Source organism: Tetrao urogallus, assembly GCF_951394365.1.
Source record: "Tetrao urogallus genome assembly, chromosome: 11".
NCBI classification, from domain to species: Eukaryota; Metazoa; Chordata; class Aves; order Galliformes; family Phasianidae; genus Tetrao; species Tetrao urogallus.
The window spans coordinates 14,536,664-14,561,364 of record NC_136824.1 but is presented as its reverse complement, the minus strand read 5'-3'; the positions used below and the strand labels follow the sequence as shown (position 1 = coordinate 14,561,364).

General features: G+C 41.4%; 1 protein-coding gene across 1 annotated transcript in view; it reads right to left on the bottom strand.

Annotated features, from left to right (window-relative positions):
* ENTREP2 (endosomal transmembrane epsin interactor 2) overlaps positions 1–10,238 on the bottom strand; it is a gene marked incomplete at both ends in the record, with an annotated part of 103,573 nt that extends 93,335 nt beyond the window's left edge. The window contains one exon of the mRNA XM_079540751.1: positions 9,999–10,238. Within this exon, the coding sequence (XP_079396877.1) occupies positions 9,999–10,238 (240 nt within the window). The remainder of the gene's footprint in view (positions 1–9,998) is intronic.
* Positions 10,239–24,701: the final 14,463 nt, after the last annotated feature.

The following is a 24,701-nucleotide window of genomic DNA, read 5'->3' as shown; positions in this document are numbered from 1 at the left end:
TAGTTCTATTTTGTTCTGACATCGTGTTTTAGAAATTTCAACCACAAAAAAAGGCTGTGCAGGAACTATTTTTAAGTTTAAGAAGGTTACTTGTACATATTCATAATTCCAAAGGATTATAAACTGCAAAGCTATACATCTACTAATGCCACTGTTATAATCCTAGATTTTGAATCATAATATTCCTTGCATTATCTGTTAATACTTTCCCTAAAGCCTTGCTGGGTCACTAAAGCAAAAACTGATCTCTGGGTCACTGAAAGAAAAGATTTCACTGTCTCTTTAACATCTTAAAAAAGACACAGACATGTCAGACCAAAAAGTTTTCAGGTCTCAGAGGCAAAGACGGTCAAGAACTCTTCGCCATTATGATTATTACAGTTCCCTCAGCACATTTGTACAACCTTGCTAGCCAATGGTACAGGCTATTTATAGCTTACTAAAATAACAGATCATCACTTGTCAGATGTTGAAACACAGAAGGAACAGATAGCACATTTCTTAGAAAGTACTTTTGGGCCTGAGGAGGTGTGAAGCCCGTCTGAGAACACACTGTTAGCTTACCCTCATCTTCCCACTCCTTAGGCACTTCAAATGGCAGCTGGGGGAGCAAACATTCCTCCCAGGTAAGTAATAGCAGTCTTCTTTAGCAGACAGCAACAACACTGATTTTTGTACTACAAATATATTGGATTGCTTTGTACTGAACTTATGAAAAGGTTGATGCCTGCTGCTGAGAAATCCAGTAACTTGACGCAGCCATAATTTCAGTTTCTAAAACAGCTGCATGAGTTACCTTTCATCACGCTAGAGACTCCACCTTTTCTAATACACAAGCTTACTTTTTGCTTTTGCAGCCCACACTTTGTAATTTAAATACAACAGAGTCTTTTTTCCCAATTCTGTTAGAGAAATTAGAGGTTCACTTTCTATCTTCTTCAGACTGACCTCAATCAAAAACAAACAGACCAACCCCTATTTTTATATCATCCGGGACATCATCATTATAAGTATTTATACCAACCTCTCATTTCCACAAGTCTCTACTGAGTTATATAATCATCGTGCATTACTGTTAAGCTGCAGGCTCCTTATGGACATTTAACAAATATAATTACAATGACAGCTGAATTTTCTGCTTCCAAAAAGCAGAACAGTTCACAAAGCATCATTAAGTATAAGATTTTTATATCCTGTTCACCTTTAGCACTCTCTGTGGTGTATGATGTTAAGCAGAACTTCACCTCCATCTGCTCTGTTTCTTACTGTACAACTGCCTGTAAGGAAAAAGTCACCGGCTAACATACAAAATCCCTCTGCTTGCTCTGAAAAAATTCGAAGGAAGTAAGATGTGTGATTGAAGATTTGCTTTTTAACAAGTAGGACTCACTTTTGCAGCAAGCAGTGCCTTTGTGAGATTGCTGTTTGCATTTTTCACCACTTTCATCGGGTATCTGCTTGCTTGAAGAATTAACTTACCATCAGAACGACTGACGTGGATCACAGCTTCAGCTTCATCCAAAGTACACACTCCTCACATTGCTTCAGTCCACATTCTTAAAATGAAGCTCTTACACTAAAGGCAAAGGAGGCATATCTTTGACATCGTGTAATTAACATACTGAATGAAGGAAGATACTAGAAGTATTTCCAGATCTCCCTGAACTAGGGAAATATAACTTAAAATTCTGGTTCAAATTTCTTAACAGGCTCGTTTTTCAGAATCTGATCCTTAATTGAATTAATATTCATTAACTGAATTTAATACAAAATTCAATTGGGCATCAGATTATTTTCCTTGATTACAGCACGGTAGGTGCAAAAAATGTAGTGTGTATGGACTCTCATACAGTTCCTAAGCATCCCTAATGATAAACAAACAAAATGAATAAGTAACAATCCAAGTCATCCTTATTTTCCAGAGCCACTAGACTCAATCACACGTAGCCTTATTTAGATGAGAAAAATCTCGTACTTCACAGACCTAAACTTGTTTCCCTTACATTATACATATATACATATCATAACAGCTATGAATGGGGAAAGAAGTATTCAAAGTACCAAAAAAAAAAAAAAAAAAAAAAAAAAAACCAACGAAAACCCACCACTCCCCAACAAAATGCTGTCACCTGCAGAAACACTGAAGATTGAAAAGTAACTGCCACTCTCAGACTGAATCCTATTTTGCCCATTCCTTCTTACCTTACCCGATTTTTGCAATCAGTTAATCAACCAGACAATGCAAGATAATTACCTTTGTATTTTTGGAACCAAAACAGCTGATCCGGAGAAACGTCAAATTAACCCCAAATAATTCATACTGTAAGGAAAGCTTTTAAACTGTCAGCACGCAATTGGGAACTGTCAAGTGGAAGGACATGTGCAGTGTGTCTATTGCTGAATAAGGGTTCCACAAGCAAAAATGTACTGCTTCTGAGGAAGGTTCAGCATCAGAAATGGAAAATGTTTTTTCTCTCTCATACTTTCCTTCCAATTGCTTTGGATTCACAAACCAACAAAGGATATGACTGAACATTTTAGATATCTGTCATCAAGAACTGATGGGTGTTGTTACCAGCAACTTCTTTTCCTAATAGTTGGATTGATATTTTCACTGTCAGACCCTTCCTTCACAATAAGTTAGACTAAGGAAGATAAGCACAGCGCTGGTTAAGGAAGATGAGCACATGGTCTCTGGAAGACTTCAAAATGCCATTCTGATGTTGGTTTTACTTACCATCTGTACAACCTTTTACTGTTTGTACTGTCATTATTGCTTTTCTGGTAAAGGTTCCTTTCCATTCACAGGATACATGCTATGTACTAACAGAAATTATTCTGTCAAATCACAGCGGGAGTTTTTTAAAAGCTGAAAGGGAAAACTGCATTGACTATTTATACTACTAAGAACATATTTACTGAACAAACACAAACTTCAGAAATAGATGCTAATGCTTTAGTATGGTTGCTAGTTATTTCCCACAGCAATGGTATTTCACAGGAACCTGGAATACTGTCTGATGATGGATCCTTCACGAGGAAGGAGAAAAAATGTTAAGGAGAGGAAAGGAAGTAATTTTTAAATGACTTCCTAAATTCTATCACCCCAGATTAAGCTCTGTTATACAAATTATAAGAAGGCGATACATTTTTCGATACATTTTTCTGGAACTCTTTGAAAGGCTAACAACTCTTTTTCCAGCAGAACAAACAACGAGGGATTGGGTATGTGAAGGACTCAGGCCTGTACATTAAATCTGGCTCCTATATCCCATAGCAACAGCACTAATGTCCTTCTGAAAGGACAACTGTTGCCGATGTAATTTCTACCTTCATGCAAAACAAGCAACATAGAAAAGACGCCGATGTTTTAACCGCTCTGCACAGTGTTACAAAGGAAAGGAAGGCACCAGCCATCCCAGCCGCTCTCCCCACGCACACAGCGTGCTGTGGTGGCAATGTCACAGCTGGGTCACACCTGCACGGTGCAGATCTCACAGACTCCTGTGTGCCCCGACACAGCCCTGATGTGGACTCAAAAATACAAGCTTGTTATTTTATACACTTGCTTCATTTTTGTTGTACTTTCTGGCTTGCTTGCCCTGTTTTTAAAATGTAGCCAAATATTTGTGGCTAAAACTCCGATGAATACTCTTTTTTTGACACCCCTATTTGCTCTCTACATGTAATGAAAGTGTATTCTGCATGAAGGTCTATCCATTAAAAAGTACTCTAAAACCAAAAATTCAAATCTGACACATCTTGAGTTAACATGGCTCTGTCAGGAAGTTACTGTAAAGGCAGAGCAGAAAGGCATCCACTTGACTTAAGAGAGGCTGATTTTTTCCTGATTCTTATTGTTTAAAAGAGACACAACAACCTTCCAGAGACAGAATGCGTACTCAGCTGCCAGCATTTCTGTACAGGAGGAATCTGACACTTTTCACCCAGGATCCCATACTTTCATTCGGACTTCTTGAAATCTGTTTTTGACTCAGAGATCACATACATCAAAACTGAAGTGCTAAAACAGAACCCCATGGCAAGGACGCGAGCGGTGCAAAGGCAGCGGCCTGGCCTCAGCACCACGTGGGGCTGTGCAGCACACACTCAGCTCCCTTCACACTGACACAACCACGGGACTTGAGCCTTTGCTTACTTCACCTCTCACGTTCCAAAAGCACCACGTTCCCAGCTCCACAGAAATGCCGCAACATTTCATTTCTATTAGCTCATTCTTCACAAATTTTCAAAAGGTTTCGGAATTGCCTCTTGGAAAAATAACATTTGTTGGAACCACAGCAACCTTCAATACTTAATAAAATCACTTTCTACCACTGTTGCCTTCAGAACAGCTTAGCAGGCCATGTGCTGGCCGGATGCTCACAGCTCTACTGTAAAGGGCACGGCTTAGGAAGCTCTTGATCATTTTTACAGTCAGAAACTGAACACCTCCTATTTCAGTAGTGCTCATCAACAAATGCTTTTATTGCTACAACAGAAGAAAAGCATCCAGTTTACTTTTCTGCTAGAGCTGCAATCAGTGAAATGCATGATAGGGAGATAATTACCTGCTTTTATTATTGATAAGTTACACTGTCCATTAGCTCCTTATTATGCATGCCAAAGTTGTACCTCTGGTTTTGATTTTTTTTTTTTTTAACTAGAAAGCAGCCTTGCTTTTTCTAGGAGGACGAGTATCAAACTAAATCTTTTTAAAAAGCTGCATTCCCCTATTTTCACCTAAGTAAAATCAAGCTGCTTCTGTGAAGAGTGAATGTAAAAGTGACATTGAAGTTACATGTTCATTACCCCACAGCATCTCTAGATGAAATGCATTCAGCTCAGAAGCTCCTGTTCTTATCTCGCCAACAATGAAGGCTTATCTGAAGCCCTCACACTAAGCCATGCTCTTTTCTGCTACAAATGGCAGCAAAAAATAAAATAATAATAAAAAAAATCTCCTAAGTAAATTATGTCCTCACATTAATATAATTCTGCTGACACAGGCTCCTGATAGGTGACTGAATTACCAGAACTGTACAATAAGGATATTACTTGCTTGTTCTGCAAAACATATTATTCACGATGATGGCATTTAGAAAGGATGAAAGTTCATATTCAAAACCGAAGACAAGCTTGCAAAGTCACCTACTTGCATTAACTTGTATAAACCAGACACGCTGTCTGTGTAAGTTTAAGCTTGTAACACAGTTCCAACTGTTGCTCTGTCCACAGACGGGGTCAGCACAGACACCAAGTCAAAATAGTGAGTTTATCTTTACTTACACTTTAAGCAATAGAACAATAACGCAGCAAGAATGAAACAAAACAAGGTGAAATGACACAGCAAAAATAAAACAGAACACGGTAATGCACCTAATTATTCCTACACAAGAGTAACTGCAGTGATTAAGAAAGACGTGTCACCAATTGCCCAGCTACTGCACCACCACTCAGATCCACACTCACAGGGAAGCTCCTATGCAATGTGTCCATCCACAGGTGAGGGCTCCAACTTCACTGCAAGCAGGGCCAGCTTTAATACTGCTGAATAAATAAGTTCACATATCTTCAAGGGTGGAAACATCTGTTTTCATTCTCCCTTTTGGATTCCACCTCAAGCCTGGCCAGGGCTCAAGGAAGAACCAAGGAAGTTTGTGTATTAGGCCTTGATACCGTGCTTCTGTACAAGGAAAGGTTCATAACGTTCTCGTAATGTTTGATCTAAAATAACCTCATTAAGATACATATTTCTCTAATAGTCATACTCACTCTGCTAACCATCAGATACTGATGCTATATAACACGTGGTTGTGAGGTTCATCTCAAGGTCCACTCTGGGTTGAGGTGTACTGTTCAGATCTTACTAGTTCAGCTACCCATGTTTCAACCAAGCTGCTGTAAAGACCAGAACTCCCCAAGTTACCATGCAGTTTGTCTCCTCTCAGCCAAAAAAAAATATAAAATAAAATACAAAACAACAACAAAAATCAATATATCCTTAGAAGCACTTACACTGAAGAAGTTTCTCATTTTTTCTGCATACAACAATAAAAAAACAAGCATGTATTTGTTAGAGCACTGTAAAATAATTCCTTTTTTAAATAATCACAGTCTAACAACAACATCTCATTACAAGTGGCTGTGTACTAATCAGAACTTACTGCCACTTAGTTCTGCAACTCAAAACCCCACCCAAAAAAGAGGCAGGCAGCCCGATGCCAACATGCAAATGCCATTTGCACACCCAGAACAGGTTGAACCCTTTGTTGCATGGTATTCTAATTCCAACAACTTCAGGGTTTTTGCTTGCTTTTTTTTAAGAAGTGTACCATTTTTGCACAGCGTTAATTTTGAAAAATGGGAGTTTAAGAGAAGGAGAAAGGAGGAGGAGGAGGAGAAAAATCCCTTTCACAATACCGCTGTATTGTACATTCTGGAGAGCAAACCAAGGATCCTTAGAACACACAACCCACTGAATTTATACCAGAGACGCTGCATGCAAACTGTGACTGCAAAAATGGCTACAATACAGTTTAAAATAGAAGAGCTCAGAGTGGAAAATGTATACCAACAGATTACATACACAAATGGCCAATGACAGCTATCAGAAAAGCTTAAACAAGTGTATCGCTAACGTTACATTGAGGAATTACTCTGTATTTCTCTAAGTACTATAAAATAAATTCACAATAATTCTACAGCCATCAGAAATAACACCTTCTAAAGCACATCCTACCTACTGGTTTCATTTATTACTATCCAAACACACGCACCCATTAAAGCAGGAGACGTATTCACCAAGGTAAGACTTCCCCAAAGCTGCTTTAGGACATGGGAGTTATGGTTTCATGCAACCACTACACAGCCTGTAAGTGTTCCCACTAACCGAGAAGATCCACATGCATAACACGACTGCTGTAGCGAAGATCACTTCACCCTTCATACCAGGTGCTAGATGGTAAGCACACAGCAGAGCAGCCATACATCTGCTGGAAATTCACCACAAGTGTACTTTGAGGAGAAACTCCTGACTGCTCTTAGTTACCGGGCTGTGGTTAGCGCTACGCAAATGCCTTAGATCACATAACGTCAGTTCTCCCAGATGAAACTAAACTGAAAGGCAGGCTAGGTGTTAATTGGCTCTCAGGCTGTAGCACCACTTTAGAGATATGCAGAAGCAACACCCCCTCCCAGCTGGCTCCTTCATTCTGCAGATCCACACGGCAGCACTGAGGCAGGTGCAGCCAGCACACTGAAGTACCAGGAATCCCTTCTATCAGGCAGAATTAAGGAGGGAGTGCACATCCTCCAGCCAAGAGTTTTCAGTCTGACTTCACAGGTCCTAGCTGAACTAATTAGGAGTAAATGGAACAGTGCAGTTTTGTTTGCAAAGGAAATGGCTCTTAAGAGAGCATTCACACTGTATGCATTTTGTACAGGCATCTAACTCACACACACTATGGTTTGGTACTGAGGCTTAATGCCTACAGCAATCAGATTGCATCTCCTAAGCTCTTACAGCACATCTTTTAGTCTCAGTTTATCCCCAGTAAAACAGTATGCTTTTAGAACAATCCACAATGGAAAAGCTGAGTGGGAGCATGCACGTGAACTGGAGCACTGACACACCCCTACAAACCACCAACAGTGATGAGAAATTACGCTGGGGAGAGGACTATATCTCAAACAACATCACTACACATTTTTAAAGGAATTACAAACCATTGTTCTTAGAAATTCATGTTGTAGCCCTTGGCTATAGGAGACAGATTCTGTGACTTGAGGGGACTTACTCTGGGACCAGTTTTAATCTTAAGAAATGGCTTGCACAGAAGTGGTGATGCTTTCAATGTGTAAATAGTTTGGTTATAAATTCCCTAGCACAGTCACATTTGCAGGCTATTCCTTCAAAGCAGTATGGCTATTCCTGCAGAACAGAGGGAACGTAAGGGTATATTCTGCTTCCAGGAGAAGACTTCTATACAAATAAACCACCACAATTGTTATACGTTGTTTCAGGCAGCCCCACGATCTTTTCTGTCCTTTGATTCCAAAAGGCACAGGAATTAGTAGAAAAATTAGCCAAGAAAGAATAGCCAATTAAGCACGATAATTTACAACTCATTCCTTCAACACGCTGCAGCGTACAACTAAAACAGAGGTGCGGTAAGTTCAGCAGCTACTAATGAACGGATTATTGACCTTGGAAATTCCCACTTCAACTAAGCTACTTAGCCACTCCGAAGTCTGGCAGCACTCTGTGCTGCTCCACACAGGCAGCCCTCAGTTCCAGGGCAGGACCTGCTGTGGCTTCAGCAAATGCTCATACATTTCCAGGGTAAGACAATAACTGGAAAGGACAACCAGAGTTGACTAAGCCCTTAAAAGGCTTTTAGAATAAGGTTTGTTAAAGACTAAGACACTGAGAGTTCTTTAGGACTCACCATAGTATGAAAAAGTGCTTGATTTCTACAGTACAGTGCAATAAAAGCACTTATGTACCTTATTTCTCGAGACTGAGAGAAAAGTGCTTAGGAGAAAAGCACACTTCTTATTCTTTGCTAATTTAGTCTATAAGGTAGAATTTTACATTAAAAATTAAGTCTTTAATTTGGAAAAGAAAGTATAAAGAAAGCCCCATTCTAACAGCGTAAGAGAATAAGGAAGGAAGGCTTTCCAGTGAACAATCCTTGCAATCCCTCCTCTTACTTTTTACAGCTTCTACCAGTTCACAACACGTGTCCATAAAGCACATCTTTCTTCTCCATTACCTATGCTGAGCAAGTAGCAATCAAGAAATCAAATCAAAAAGCACACCTGTCCATGGTGTACAGAGAGAGGAAAGTAGAAAGCATCTGAAAAACCAGAAGAGAAACGGCATGTCTTCCAGCATATTGATAACCCCCAAAATCCTCACAGACGTTATGGGGTTCAAGGGGAAAAGGCATCAGTGGGAAGGCCGTGCTTGCTGGAACACACAGTCAGCTGCACACATTGCGGCTTGCTCTGTCGAGATAAGGCACCAGATCTGCCTCAGTGGCGTTGTTTTATTAGCACGTTAATAAGTGAGCAGTCAGATTCCCGATTTGAAATTCACACCTCACTGTGACAAAAGCTGGCATTTTAGCTTGCGGGGCTTACGGCTCAAAGGATGCAGTTATGACAGAATCAAGGCTACTCGCATGAACTGATGTTTCCTCTCAAGATTACAGAACATCCTGGAGAATCGAGAGAAGTATCCTAACAATGACTGCAAACCGCTCTCCTGCTCTATAGGACTGGTTAGTTACCGAGCGACGTGCTGCACACAAACAGGTGGTTCCAAACCCGCACCATTCACCCAGCGGTTCTGGTCCCTAACCAGCACTTTAAGCACGGAAAGCTTTCCGGGCCGCCACAAGAACGAGCAGCCAAAAACCGGGCTTTACACCGCACGAGGTTCATTCTCACCAGCAGCGCACGCACCGCTCCCGGCGCCCTCGGGATCCGCCGCTTCTCCGAGCGCCGCTCGGGCAGAACTTTCACGGCGGCCCGCGCACGGGCTGAGGGGCCGCGAGCGGAGAAGCGCACCGGGATTTATTACCGCCCTTTAAGTCGGGCTAACCACGCGCTACCGAAGCGAGCCGGCAGGCCGTGCCCGCAGCCCGCGCGGCGCTGCCCGTGTCCGCTGCTCACCGCGCTCGGTTCATATCGCCTTCGGCGCCTCGGATCCGGCACCGAGACCCCCGGGCGCGGCAGCCGCGTACGCGGCGCTGCCTCCACGGCGGGGCGGCGGCCCTCCCGCGGTTCGGAAGGGAGCCCCGCACCTGGCCACGCGGTGCCCGGCCCCGCTCCCCGCTCCCCGCTCTCCGCTCCCCGCTCCCGCCCGCAGCGCTGAGGCGGCGCCGCGGCACGCGCCCGCAGTGACCGTTAGGAGCGTTTAACGGCCGGGGGCGCGTGCCGCCGATCCCACCCCAACCCCAGCCCCAACCCGCCCCGCAGCCCCCGCTCACCGAGAAGCCGGCCCAGAAGGGACACGAGTGGCGGACGCGGGCCGAGGTGGTGAGCGCCAGAGCGGCGAAGCTGACGGCCACGATGAGGCAGCCCAGCAGCATCTGCGTGACCCCCAGCGCCAGCATGGCCCGCGAGCGGGCGCGGTGCTCGCGCAGGCGGGACAGGCTGCGAGACAGCGCCGCGGGGCTCAGAGAGCGCGCCCCGCCGGGGGGCCGCGCCGCCACAGCGCCCGGCGGCATCCTCCGGCGGGGCCTCCCGACCGCCCCCCCGCCCCGCGGGCAGCCGACGGCCGCGCCTCATGGAGCAGGCGCTGCCCGGGGCGGCCCGCGCGGCTGCGGCCGGCGGGTGGGGACGGGCGGGCAAAGCGCCGCCGCCGCCGCCGCCGCCTCCTCCTCCTCTCCCGGCGGCAGAGCGGGGGCGGCCCCGGAGAGCGAGACGCGCGCCTGGGGAACCGGAGCCGCGCTCTCCGGCCCGCGCCCCTCCCGCGGAGGGAGGCGGGCGGGCGGCGAAGGGGGAGGGCTGCTGGCGGCCAATGGCGGGGAGGGCTGAGGAGGGAGCGGCGGCGGCGCGAGGCCCGGCCCCGAGGCGCTCCGGCTGGCACGGGAGGCCCCGCGGCGGTGCGGGCAGCGCCTGGAGCGCGCTCAGGGGGTTCTACGTCAGGGAGAGTCTAGGAATAGCCTCCCGACAGCCAGTGTAGGCCCAGTCCTGAAATCGAGGCACGATCGTCACCCTATATAGCAGGACAATGGGGGTGGTCCAACACCGCTGTAGCGCCGGACGCGGGTTGGAGCGGTGCAGGCGGGAGTGGTGGTCTGCAGGCACGGCGTTGAGGCTTACATCTTCATTCACCGGCTCCTTCTTTTTTCGAGAGCTCTTTGTGTACGGTGTTTCGGTTCCTCAGGAGGTAATGGAGAAGCGTGCCTTGAGGAGAGCTTCACGACGTTACGTCCCCTCTTTTATCATACTTAATACAGCAAACAAAAAGAAAGAAAGGAAAGAAAGGAAAGAAAGGAAAGAAAGGAAAGAAAGGAAAGAAAGGAAAGAAAGGAAAGAAAGGAAAGAAAGGAAAGAAAGGAAAGAAAGGAAAGAAAGGAAAGAAAGGAAAGAAAGGAAAGAAAGGAAAGAAAGGAAAGAAACTTGTTCTTCTTGAGTTAAATCAGCACTTGTACAAAACCAGCAAGGAGAGCAACTGACAGCGGTACCACTCCCAACACAGCCAGATGCAGCCCCAGCACACATGCAAGTAATATTTAACCAGTCCCAAAAAGCTCTCCATGCTGAAGACTGCTGTTTCGTTAAAGTCTAATGCAGAACGCTACCAACTCGACATGGATGTAGAAGAGTTAGAGTGCCTCAGTTGCTCATACGGGATATGAGCCAAATGGGAGTTGATTAAAACAAAATACACAGATCTTGGCCCACGTTTCTGCGCCCGTTGTCATTCCTGATGTGATTGCTGACTTTCAGTGGGAGTGCTACATCACACCTGAAAGTTGAGGTGGAACAGGAAGATGAAGAGAAATGGAGAAGGGAAAACTAAAACTGACATAAGAGGGGGGAAAAAAAAAACCAAAAACAAAACAAAAAAAAAAAAAAAAAAAAAAAAACCTAAAGCTCTCTCCTATCCAGTGCTGAAAAGTTAGTTCAGAAGACACATTTCAAAGTATAGGAAGACTGTTCTGTTATGCGAGAGAGAAAGGGACTAGCAGAGAAAAAAACAAACAACCGAAACAGAACTTGTGCAGTGATCATGATTCAACAGTTCATTCCCCAGACCACAGATGTTTAAACCTATTCAACAGCAGGATACTTAGGAACTTATAAACACATTTCATACTCTGTCTTCACATCTCATTCATTTCATTTCTCTGCACATTCAGGTGTAACTAGATATTGCCCAAGGTGCAACTTAGCTCTAGATATATAGTTCTTGGACTTCTGGAGGCTCTCTGTTACGACATCTGTTTAAAAATGATACAAGAGCATTTTGAGAACTGTTACCATCTCCAGCTTTTAATGATGTCGTTTTGCTGAAGAGGCTTTTTAAAATACTTTCATGCTTATTTTTCATTGCCGTATCATTGATTCTAATGAAGTGGGATGCAGTACTGAAATTCCTTCCAGAACTACAGTAACAAAAGATTTGTAGTAGCCACGTTTGAACACTATAATATATTCATTCTGAATTGAAAAAACAATCCTGAAGGCAGCCAGAAGGGCACTACATATCTGGCAGATTAAAATACATCAGAACTCTGCAGCCAGCATGAAAATGATTTCATTTCTACAGTAACTGTCTCATTATTGTCAGTCTTTACCAGCTCCCAGCCAGTTCAGAAAGCAGCTTCAAGTCTCTTACTAGGAGCTATATTGGTGCATTGACATTTTTATTTACTTTCAGTGTTGGTGAATTTCAGGTACATTGCCTCTGAAATTATTATTCAAAGTCTTGTAGGCAAGTAGTATTTTCAAGTTTGACAGAAACAAGAAACCAATTACAAGAAGTTATTATTCATAGTTAGAATTTATAAGTGCTTATCAATTAAGGTACAGCTATTTCATATTATTTTCTAAAATGGTTGGACAGTGCCAGAGTCTACTATTTGATTCTTTTCATCTACTGAAGTTCTATAGTAGAAAGTCCAAAGTAGAACTTAACATGGTCATTTTTAACAGCGCACAATAATATTTTATTAAAAAGTACATCTGGATTTTAGTGACTTAACTGAAGGATCATTTCAAGCATTTCTAAGTAGGCTTTTATTTCCTTTATTGAAAGAAAATTGAAAGCTAGATTGTGATTTAATCGAACTCAAAGACTTGGTTTACTGAGAAAAACATATAAGATTTACAGGTAAGTGGTTTGAAGTGCTTAGAAAGCAAAAATCAATAATTCCTCAGGTTGCTGAGATTGTAGATTTTCCAGGAAGGGACATGGAATCAGAAATGAATCTGCTTGTGGGCGCATCTACCAATTTTTCTTTAATAGTATGCACAAGTCAGTGAAGATAAAAAGGAAAAATCTATCAGATTTCAAATTGCCATCAAGTTGAAGTTATCAAAATACTTGAAAAGATACAGATTATGTCTTCATCTATTTTTCCTCTTAGCCAGAGTTTTCTGTTGATAGATTGCTAAGCTTTATTGGTTCCACCACCATTATTTGGTAAGGGGACCTGATGGAAAAAAAAGCAGTATTTGTAAAGCATAATTTCTCAGTCAACCAATCAGCATGGTACAGAAATTACAATACTTATTTGGCTGCGTAGATTTACTCTCAATAAAGCTGCTGTCTAAAAGCAGATGGTCTTTTTAGTTGTAAGGGAGTAAAGTTTTAAACATAGAGCAAAAGGAATTTCCTTGGAGGAGCAGAAATTACTGTTTGATGGCTAAGACGTTCAGGTTTTATTTTCAGAGGGATGGGGTAGGTAACCAAAATAGCTCAGAGGCCAGCTGAGCCGCTCACACCAATTTAGTTAAAACCCATAGTAGGTAAGCACAGCTTTTTCTAGTATAGATATAATAAAATGTTCTTTCCAGCCTTGCAACTCGTGAACTGAAGGTAAGGATTATTAATTTTTTTCCTTCAATGGAATAGTAATTCACATGGGATTATTTCATACGAAGTTTCTATTGTGATTTATTAAATCAATCTCTAACAGGATATTACATATAAAAAAAATACTTTGTTATTCATTTGCTGTGAACTGTCAGATTTTTCTCTTTGACCTTTATTGCAGTGGACTGTGATTTTCCTACTATAATTTTCATCAGCTCCAGCTGACTTCCAAAGAAACAACAGATAGAAATTGTGCCATATCATCTTGTGAGTAAATTATAGCAAAGTTTCAAGAATCTGAAAAAAACCCACTGTATTACAATGAATTTAAATCCATCTGCAAAGCTTTTTTCTTTTCTTTTTTTTTTTTAATTCCCCCTCTATTCTCACTCTTCCCAATAAAACAAGAACTCGAATCTACTCCACGGCAGGAAATGAAAGGGAGACAGTGGGTAAGAGCAGAGTAAGAGCTAATTTCTTTAAGTCCACTTAACAGCATGCATGAATTTTAAAGAAAAAATTGACATGAACTAGTCTAAAAAAAAAAAATGTATAGAGATGTGTGGGATATGCCAATAGTTGTAAATAACACCAGGAATGTACACTACTTCTTACCTGCAGCCTGCTCCAACAGCAGAGAATAAATCTTAGCAACAAGGAGCAAGGAAACCCAGTTAAGCTGTGCATCTCTTGTGCAAGTTCTTGTGCAAGTGAAAATGAGGATCCATATCAGAGTTCAGAATCCTTAAATCCTTGATTCATTTTCCATGGTGTACAAGACACTGCTGCATTCCTAATTACATGTACCAAACTGGAGTTCCTACTCTGAACATTTTCAGGCTATGTGGTTGAGTATGACAGAGCTTTCTGTAACTGGAGAGAGGAGTCTTTTTAAATCTGAATGACTGTTTTTGGTAACATCAGCCCCAACTGTAATTACTGCATGGATGTGTTTAACAACTGAATACCAAAACTCGAGAGCACCTGGATATGACAAATTTCAGAATCACAACCGATAAAAATTTACATGTTACATATAGGTGGTTCAACAAGCATGGAATTAACAACAACAGGTGCAGATAATTTATGTAGAAGATATTTGTGGGTTACAGAAAATAGGTACTACAGAGCTGAGAGAACTTTCAATGCCATGGAGACTAAATTTGTAAATACTGTGTTCATTTTTAAGTAGTTTCCTCATTCATGAAGTACAAGAGAAATAAGACTTAAACATACCTCAAAATTTGAGTTTGGTCTCGAAGCTTGCATGGATCAGCATAACTAAACAATACTGAAGAAATAAAGCCAGTCCTGCCACACTGCCCGTAACACAGCTAATTGGTATTGAAATCCTAGGTATATCGGAGAGTCATGGAATGGTTTAGGTTGGAAGAGACCTCAAAGATCATCAAGTTCCAACACGGCTGCCCTGGGCAGGGATACTTTCCACTAGATGTGCTTATCCGACTTGAAAAGTTTGTAGAAAAGTTAGTACAGAGGATAAGGAGAAAGAGGATTTAAACCCTTGTCCAGTTCACCATAGCACTGAACCCACACTTTTAACTTGGGCATACCTTCCCACATGAAGTTAATGACAGTTTTTTCCTTATAATTAATCATGCTGTGCTTTCAGGACCACATCCTCACCTGGTTTATTTGTTAAGCCTGTTAAAGCCAGCTGAGGATCTAACATTGAGTTCATGTAATCGGAGACACTTGGAATAGACAAAGACTCACACAGGTGTTTCTGGTCACACCTTTGGACATGCCTGCTTCAGCACATCCAGCAAGTGGCAGTTTAAAAAAATGTGAAGTTACATATATACCCTGACATACCTCTGAAGACCTGTAAGAATACACCTACTCGATTTATGAGTTAAGTTTTTTGACGTCAAATGCAAAGAAATGTTTAAATAACTGAGCCAGCTGCAATATTAAGATTACCTACACAAATAGGTGTTCGTGGAAAGAATACCAACTTTCTAGATGCAAAGATCTGCAATTTAAATAGATTAGTGGCAGTGTTGTTTTGTTGTGTTTGGTGGTGTTTGTTTATTTTTAAGTATGTAAATATGTTTATATATCATTTAGATATCTCCAAGGTTAAATTTTCTTCCCTCCTTTCTCTTAAGTTTTTCCTGAAAAAGACTCTGTTCTTTTACTCTACTGTAAAATTTAGGAGCTTTTGGGCCACTTAATTTATTTGAATCTTTACATTGTTCTTTCAGCTACAAGAATGAAGCTGCACTATATAACCTAAACTTATAAGATATTGGATCATTTCCTCAAGGCTTTTCTTTGTGAAATGCAGATGAAAACCAGAAGGTAAAATTGGCTGTGACACATTTAAACAAACTGGAAGTCATTCTTGAGCACTTCCAGTAGTGACTGAATATATGTGATTAGACATGCAGACAATAACAGTTTTGCCAGGTGTAGAAGGTTGAAATATATAATTATATAATGCATAATTATATTGAAAATAAAATTGTACAAAGGAAAAACAACCCAGGAAATTGCAGGTTTTTTTCATGTTTGAGGAAAACTCGCATGTCTAAGTCAAACCAGCCTTCAGGCAACGTCAGACTTCTATAACTGACAGTTACACAGCAAATCACTCACTGACCTCGGCAGTGCTCTGTGGGTTACACTATTATATGCAAACTTTCTTAAACTGTACCTCAATCTGTTTGGCACAAGAAGCCTTCCTTCATAACACAGGGCTTGAAATCTCATTTCTAAAGCAGGGAAACTTGCTTGACAGTGTTATCCAGCTACTCACATCTAATAGGGCTGCACTGTAGATGTGGTCATGAAATGGTTCTCTCTTATCCCTCTCTCTCTCTTTGGAGATCAAACTACCCAGAGGAGAAGCATCCTTCTGCTGATACTCGAGCTCCCACCGCTCTTCCCCTCCAGAGAAACCAAAGCAATAGACTGCAATATGTGCATAAACCTGCACATATGGAAATCATATTGTCCATTTTGATTTGTACCCTATTCCACCAGAACAGATGAACTTCACCAACACTCATGTACTTTCCTTTCATTCTTTTCTCACCTACTTAGCTCTCATGATCCTCTGAATTTCCCTCATCTTCCTAAATACCTCTAGCATTCCTTAAACAATTGTAAATAGCTACATATCCTATATTAAGCTTTCAGAGAGAGAACGCACAGAACGTGAGGGAAATGACATCAGTGTCTGCAGATCTATATTTGCTGAGCACTTTTATTAGGCTACTAAACTTGTTTTGTCACACCCATCTACAATCAGTAGCAGACCTGACAGGGCCCTACTCCCACTGAGCATCGTTCACTATTGTAGCACTGATCTGTTGTGACCACAGCTGAAATACAGGATGCATTTAGAGCCAAATGCAGGAAAAAACTTCCCCCATAAAACCATATCCTTATTTGTCTAAACTTGCAAATCTTCACATTATACAAAGTGCAAAGGATGTTCTTATTTTTGGGGAGTTACATTATAAAGCTAATTGTCCAGAAACTGATACTGAGATAAACAGTACTTGAGTTCCATTTACATTTTTATCAACTCACATTTAGAAATACCTACAATATTTTCTTCTGTATTAATATTTCTACGTCTGATCCCCTGTTACAACATCAGCAGTTCTGCTGTAGCAATAAACACACCATTTTCATATTCATTACAGTCAGTAACCTTAAGCCTTGATTAAACAGAAGCACAATTACATAAATTGGAAAGATTAGTCTATATATATATTAAAAATAAGCACATTCTGTGCTAAAGGCTGCACTGACATAAAATGACCATTCTACTCCAATTAAGTTTAACCCACGCCTATTTTATTTATTATGTGGTCTCTTAGTTTAAAACTGGATGAGTTCAAAACCTGCAGCTCAGAACTTGAAGAAAAGCACTACTTTCTCATACGCTCCAGGTTTCAAGTGTGTCACAGTTTAAGGAAAAAAGTAAATTTCAGAACAGTTAATGTAAACACCAGTATCACCCCAGCAGGGAAGACTACAGCAATCTGGGGCACTTCCAGATCCCTTGGGCACTGAGATGAAAAAAGGCATCAAACTGCAAAGTAAGTACACACACACCTGTCATGAACACTGCGCAGCTTCTCCCTTCTAGCCGCATCTCAGTTTGTTACATGTAACGTGCACACTGGTAGTAATTTTCAGATATTTCAATAACAGGAAGACAGGTGAAATTTAGTTACAGCTTGTTTTTTGTCTCGTGACATTCCTGGAAAGCACTGAGGTAGCTACCAAGAAGCTGAAATGATGATAAAAAATATTTCTGATGGAGAGACTGAAATATATGGTTCTAAGTCCCTGTTAGCACAGACCCATCTCATGACATTCAGTAAGAATTCACCCTATCCAAGAAACTACTAAGAACTTGATCCTTGTTTGTTCTTTTTTCTTTAATATAGAAGAATGCTCTATTGTCATGAGGTTGTGTATAAGAACTGATTTCCAGTGCAACACTGCCTAAATAACCTATGATATAGAAGTACTTAGAGATTAAAATACATGTCACATAAAAGTGGCCATGGAAGGTGAAATACCAGCCAAGATCTGTCACACCACTGGTAATTTAACAGTTTTCTCATGTTATTAAGAATCTGAAATAAAGATTTAGATGGCATACATTTATGGTTTTCCTCAATGTCTGTAGTTTTAGAAGGAGTCACAGAAAAACTCTGTGCCTCTGCTGTGCTCATCTGTGCTGAAAACTCTTTTTAGAGCATCTAAGAGAATTGAATTTCCTACTTTGGAAAGAAGAAAACAGGTTTCTTCAGCTCTCCCTGTAGAACTACCTATTCCTCATCTCAGGGTGATGTTCAGTAGGAAGCTCTCTGCTGGATGACAGCCTGAAGCAATACTTCTCCCAGTTCCACCCATACAATTTCTTGAGCTAGTCAGAAAAAAAGCATTTGCAAAAGGGGTGGTTGAATAATCTATTGGTTCTATTTAACAGCTGGATGAAATGGAAAAGAGTACTTCAGACAGTTTTCACAGAACTCCAGGGTTATGCATCTTGCACTTTCAAAAGAATTAGAAAAATTATTTGTCACATCTGAGGCAGAGATTTATAAACAACACAGTCAAGGAAATCATTTCTCAGTTCAGAATCGTTTCTCAGTTCAGAACATTGTGTTAACCTGACATCAGGTATTGATTGCTTTAGCGTAATTATATCATCCTCCTGATGCTATACTCAGTACTGTTTTGGTCTGTTTTAGGAGTGAAACAGCTTGTCCTCCTCTAGCAGTACATGATCAGTCCAGCTAATGGTAATAGATATGTTAGCAAAAAGATCCATTAAATGCTAAAGTACTTCATTAAATGGTCAGTCTGTAGTGCAAAGAGAAACATCTGTTACTGTCCTTAAAGAGGACATCTGGTTAAAGTTTGCCTTGAAATGTTTGTAAGTATAATTATGTGAAACTTAACATGGGTTTGCTCCTCCCCCACTCCCTTCTTTCCTCCAAGATCACATTCACAGATTTATTTTCTAAGCAACAGGCAGTTGGGCAGTGCCTACCAGGAACGGAGAGCACAAGAGATAGCACCCTTCCTTCTTGTCGGCTGTACAATCCTGGCCTCTATCTCTTAAAAAGTTGACACATTCAAAAGCGGTGGGTCAGTGGTGAAATTTGGTGTTCCTTAAGCATTTGTATTTTAGAAAATATACACATCTTTCCATGCTGCACAATTCTGTCATCTCTGTCTGCAAGGAGCAATGATATTTGGTATGATCCCTGTCAAGTGCAAACAAGATGCAGTCCATGCAGTCCAGTGAACTTAGCTTCTCTTCTATTCTGTCTGGATACGATCACTACCCATTCACCATCAAATTACCATACAACACATCAAATTCAATTACTGACAGGGAAAAAAAGACACAGTCTATGGATGCAATCCCTAAACACAAGCAACCCTTCTCTTTCCCCCATTAATCCCTCTCTTTGGAAACTAATGAATGGCTGGAAGGATATATTGTATACCTGACAGGACTGTGGTACTGTTATAACAGCTACTGCATAACATGATCCTAGGATCCATCACTGTGTATTAATCTCTATGGCAGAAAAGTAGCCTGACTTTTTAAGCATGTTCAATACCTCCAATAGGTCAGACAGTCCCACTTATCAATATTCACCATTAAAATGCCCAACACCTCATGGGTGTTCATTCCATACAGATGTACAGCACTGATTAAAAGAGGCTTTGTATGGTCAGATGTTTCTTCTGAAAGACTGTAATAATTCACAACAGTTCTCTGCTTACACACCATATCATGACAGGGGGCCGTAGCTGGTATTGTCAAGGTAATACTGCTCAGTCTTTCCAAAATCAGCTCACTGTTGGCCAGGAGCAAGGGGGAAATGGATGGGGAATATCAGTGTGCAACAAGCAGCATGCTGGGTCATCACTGCTGGGGAATGTGGCATGCAATGTCCCCTAGCTGCAGTGTCCCAGGGTGAGTAAGAATGATAGCATGGTTCAAATCTCTTTGCTTCTGGTGGCGCCAGAACAAGAATTAGCTATAATATTCTTTAGACCTTTAATCAGATCATCAACCTGTGCTTTTCTTTTTTTTTTTTTTTTTTTTTTTCCTCTTTCAAGCATCAAAATGGTAAAATGCATTGGAGTACTAGAAAGAAACTTACCTTTCTTAAATTGTGATGGTTGTCAGAGAAGAGCGCACAGATCTGGCAAGAACCATATAGGCAGAAAGCACGCCAAGGATATAAACTGGTTTGGCAGAGATCTGTTCCTTGGAGAGTTTATAATAAAAGCACCAATATGAAAACATTAAACAGAGAGGCGGGCGGAAAAACCAAGAACTCTCACAGAGTCTTAGTTACTACAAGCAGCTTTTAAAAAGCAGAATTACGTTAACTGCCAAAAATAATTGAGCGGTTTGTCTTGCCGCCCTTCTTACAAAGAATTAATTGGTGAGAAAAACCGTTAAGCCTTTATATTTGCTTGTTTTTTCTTCCAAGAAGTAACTAGCAAAACTAACAGGGTCAGCTTAAGTACAAGCAAGGATTACTCCTCATCCAGAATTATAGTGGAATTCCTGATATTTAAACAAAAACAGAGCATTAAACTTTCTACCTCACTATGGTGACAGGAACTCTATCACAGCAAGCTAGCCATGCTGGTATCTGCATTACAGCAAATGTCCTCAAAGCTCAGCACAGACTGGTGATTTGGGTACAAGGACCAAAAATCTTTCCAGTATGCCTACAAATCTCAGTTCTAATGCAACTCTGCTGACCATCACTGATGTAACAGAAAACTGAGGTGGCTGCCCACTCACTTGGCGCTGGCTTTGCTGAACACGTGGAAAGGTAACAAACACCTGGGGAAACAAGATCTGTGTGGCAAAATGAACTTAAGTTCACTGAAGTCATTTTAATGGAAATGTAGAATAAAACAAAAATTTAAATTGTTCTCTTCATCTTTGAGTTCTGTAATATTTAAAAACAAACATTTCTGAAACTTAAATTGACTTCCTAATAATTCCATGTTTTTCATCTCTAATGCTACTTTTCATAACACATTCAGATCTGGAAGATTCCCGTATCTGGAAAAACATGGGCACGTGAACCAACTGACACTAACACAGGAATAGAGATGTTCCTAATGCCATTGTTATTTTCACACTGATCACAGGTGGTTTTGAAAAAAATCCTGTGACAAGAAAAGATACAAAAATCAAGTGGCACTCTTTTGCTCATTGAGAAAAGAAAAAAATTGCCAATGTACTTGTCTCACCTCCAAATGTTTTTTGGAGATACACAATCAATTGCTGCCTCTTTGACTGAAAAGGACTACTAGCATTGATTTATGCAATCCAATACAATTTTACTCTGTGAAAATGATTCTAATGTCATTCTTTTATCTCTGTTCCTTACCAGCTGAATGATAAATAGGCTTAATAGGCCTCACAGATCACAAACAGGTGGCATAATGATGGACTTTGCATTAGCTGCATTAGCACAGTGTGGTTTTGGAATTTCAAGAGGAAGCTGCACTGAGCTGTTTGGGCTATTTTAATAAATCACACAGCACTTTATTTAATTAAGCTCCTTTTAATAGCAAGATTAGAGATATGAGTATACTATGCAACCTTTTGTTTGTAGTTGATGATTCTTTCCATCCTTCCTAAACAAACACAAGTTTATAATCTGACAAAAATAGCTCTGATTCACAACATGAGCAGTTACGACTTAGTAAGAAGTATTTTACACTACTGGGCCCACAGTAGCATACAGAAGCTACAGTGTGCCAAAATGCAAGCTGTATATACTCTCTTGGACAATGTAAGAGAGCAATCTTATCTGGTGCTGCACAACCAGTCCAGTCTTTCCCGGCCCATGCTCAGGACCTCTCATTAACTCCCCTTCAGAGATGGGAAGATTTCCAAGAAAGTCTTTTGATCTCATTCTCCAAAGGAAAGAAATACTCTAAGGGTCTTAAAACCCAATTAATGACTACCATAAACAAACCACAGTAGATTTTCTGATTTTGATTGAGGTCAGTTCTCTACATACCCTTTGGAGACAGCAGAGTGCATGGAGGGGGGCAGGTCTGCAGTACTAATGGACTCCACATAAGAAAGCAGAGTCTCCTGGTAGTTCAATCAATTTTTTAGTTTGAACATTTGTTACAGAGGTATGTGATCTTTTTGAGAATGAATTGCTGACATTCCTATACAAATCAGGTGGCACAGAAAGCATATCCATTGCATTATGATTTGCTGTCTCCATCATCCCCAGTGGAAGGGCTGATACGCCAGCTGGGTAGGATTCAGCAAACAAGACCAAAACCCTTTTGAACTGCTGGCTTAAAAACAAGAACACCACAAGTACCTTCCCACTGATACACACCAAAGAAGATTTTCAAGCGTCCATAGGAACTTACAGCTTGTGTTTTTCCCATCCACTGGTACCTTGCAGAGAACAGCGAGTTCTCTAGGTCCTAGGCATCCCCCATTGGGCAGATGGCTGTCAGTAGGGCTGTGCTGCCAGAGCTGGGCACCATCCTAAGCCAGTGCCAGGCAGCTGCTAACCAGCTGTGCAGGGCTGCTGACACTGTCATCTGCCACTCCTCTGCACCCAGGCACAACTGCTGATCTTACGTGCTCTAACAAGGGATTTTAGGATTGCTTAAAAAGCTGGTCTGGCAGGGTCTCCCACTTATTTACCCAGAACTAGCTGTTAATATATCTTTTCATCTAAGTCAGTCTGGCATTTTAAGATCTGCTGTCTTCATTGCCCTTGTTTTCAACTCCTCTGGTGACAGAGGCAGCAGTAAGTTCTGTTCCCTCACCTGCAGCAAGGTCAGAAATCCGCCATTAACAGCTAGAGAGATGGAGCAAGTGCTCCCAAAGCCAGTGGGGGGAGAGTAAAAGCACAGGTGTTGCCACAATGCCTGAACAGCACAGCTGTTCCAGAGCAGTACTTAGACAAGAGGAACTTACATATACAAGATTAGATTTCACTTTTAATAGCACAACATAACACAGTTTGCCTGATGCTGTAGGAAGCAAATGTGCCTCATTCTGGGCATTTCCAGCAAGTCTGTATTTTAAATGCTCAAAATTTCACTAACTACAAGCTACAAGTAGATCTTTAAAAGTTCAGATGCAAGCCAAACTAATGAGTTGTTGACTGCAGGTGATGAAGGCAGTGTTTCACATGTTCCTGAGGTGTATACTCCAGGAATATGGCAGGCTCTGTTCTCCTCAAAGATGCAACATCAGTAAAATCAGACTAGTGTCAGTGTAGGCTTGGGGCACCCATCAGAAATGTGAGGCTGGAATACAGAAATCACAGGATTTCTATTTATTTTATTTTTTTACACGTCCAGATGGTAAGACACTGTTTTGAATCATTATGCTGACTTCAGTATTTACTTTTGCTCTCTATTGTATTTGCTCCCAGTAGCATCTGTCTAGACTGTAATGCTCATAGCGAGGCCTTCCTACAATCATTCTCTCTGAAAGAAGTCCAACAGGAGGTTTTGCCTCCTCTTACCAGAGAATAAAGCTCCTTGCACATCATGGCAGGAGCAGTGTAAAACCCACGTAAGTACACAAAGGCTGGATTAACAGTATGCACACACGCATTTCTGATTGCTGGGGGCAGCCCTTGCCAGCTTCGGCAGCAGAACACTAACAATGAGTCCAACAGCAGGCAGCAGCCTATTGCATTGGACTTGCCATTTAAATGCACTGTGAGTGTACGACAGCTAGGCACAAACGTCGATGACATTTATTAGCTCTGATGCGGCAGACAGTTTCCCTCTTAGTGCTGCAGTAACAGTTAAAAATGAAAACATACCTAATTTGCCAAATCAGAACAAGAACTATTTCTTAAAGAGCTGCCAATGAAAAGCTACTTGTCATCACTTGATGCTCAGCAATCCGAAATTATGATCCCACACAAAGAAACTGAAAAGCTAAGGTGAATCTCAACTGTGTACAATGGATAGAAGTTTCTGCTATGGAAGCTGACCTATAGAAAGGCTGTGCTAGCACCAGGCAGCTGGTTTTTGCTTTTGCACCATGAGCAGAGTGGGAATAACAGCCCTGCTGGGGACACTATAAAAACAGTTCCTAAATAAAGCACAGACTGCAATATCCTGAAAGCTCAAAACACTTCTCTCTTTCATTTGCTGAACCTTAAAGTACTGCAGTGAAAAACACTGAAGTTGCAGTTCTTTAATCTTTTGTTTCTGTTCAATTCTCCCTAAAACAATGAAGTGTGAGCTGTTTGCATCCAGCTGAGACAGAGCGGTTTTGAGATTCTACTAAGAATGACTGCACGGGTTACCTGTGCCATTCTCATCTTCAAAGGTATCCTGAGGTTCATTGGGTGAGAAGAATTGATTTTACGGTCCAACATGAAACCTCCATGGGAAAATTCAGTGAGGGAACTATTCAAGCATGGAAAGGAACAGAACACACGTACTACAGAGCCATAACCATTGCTTTAACCTTGAAGTCAGACTGCAGCAGCTGAAGACCTGCATGATCTACGGTGCTTCATTTGTTTCTGTCCACTACACACACGGAAGTGTCACAGTGCCCTTGCTGCTTGCAGGCACTGTGCAAAACAATTTCAGA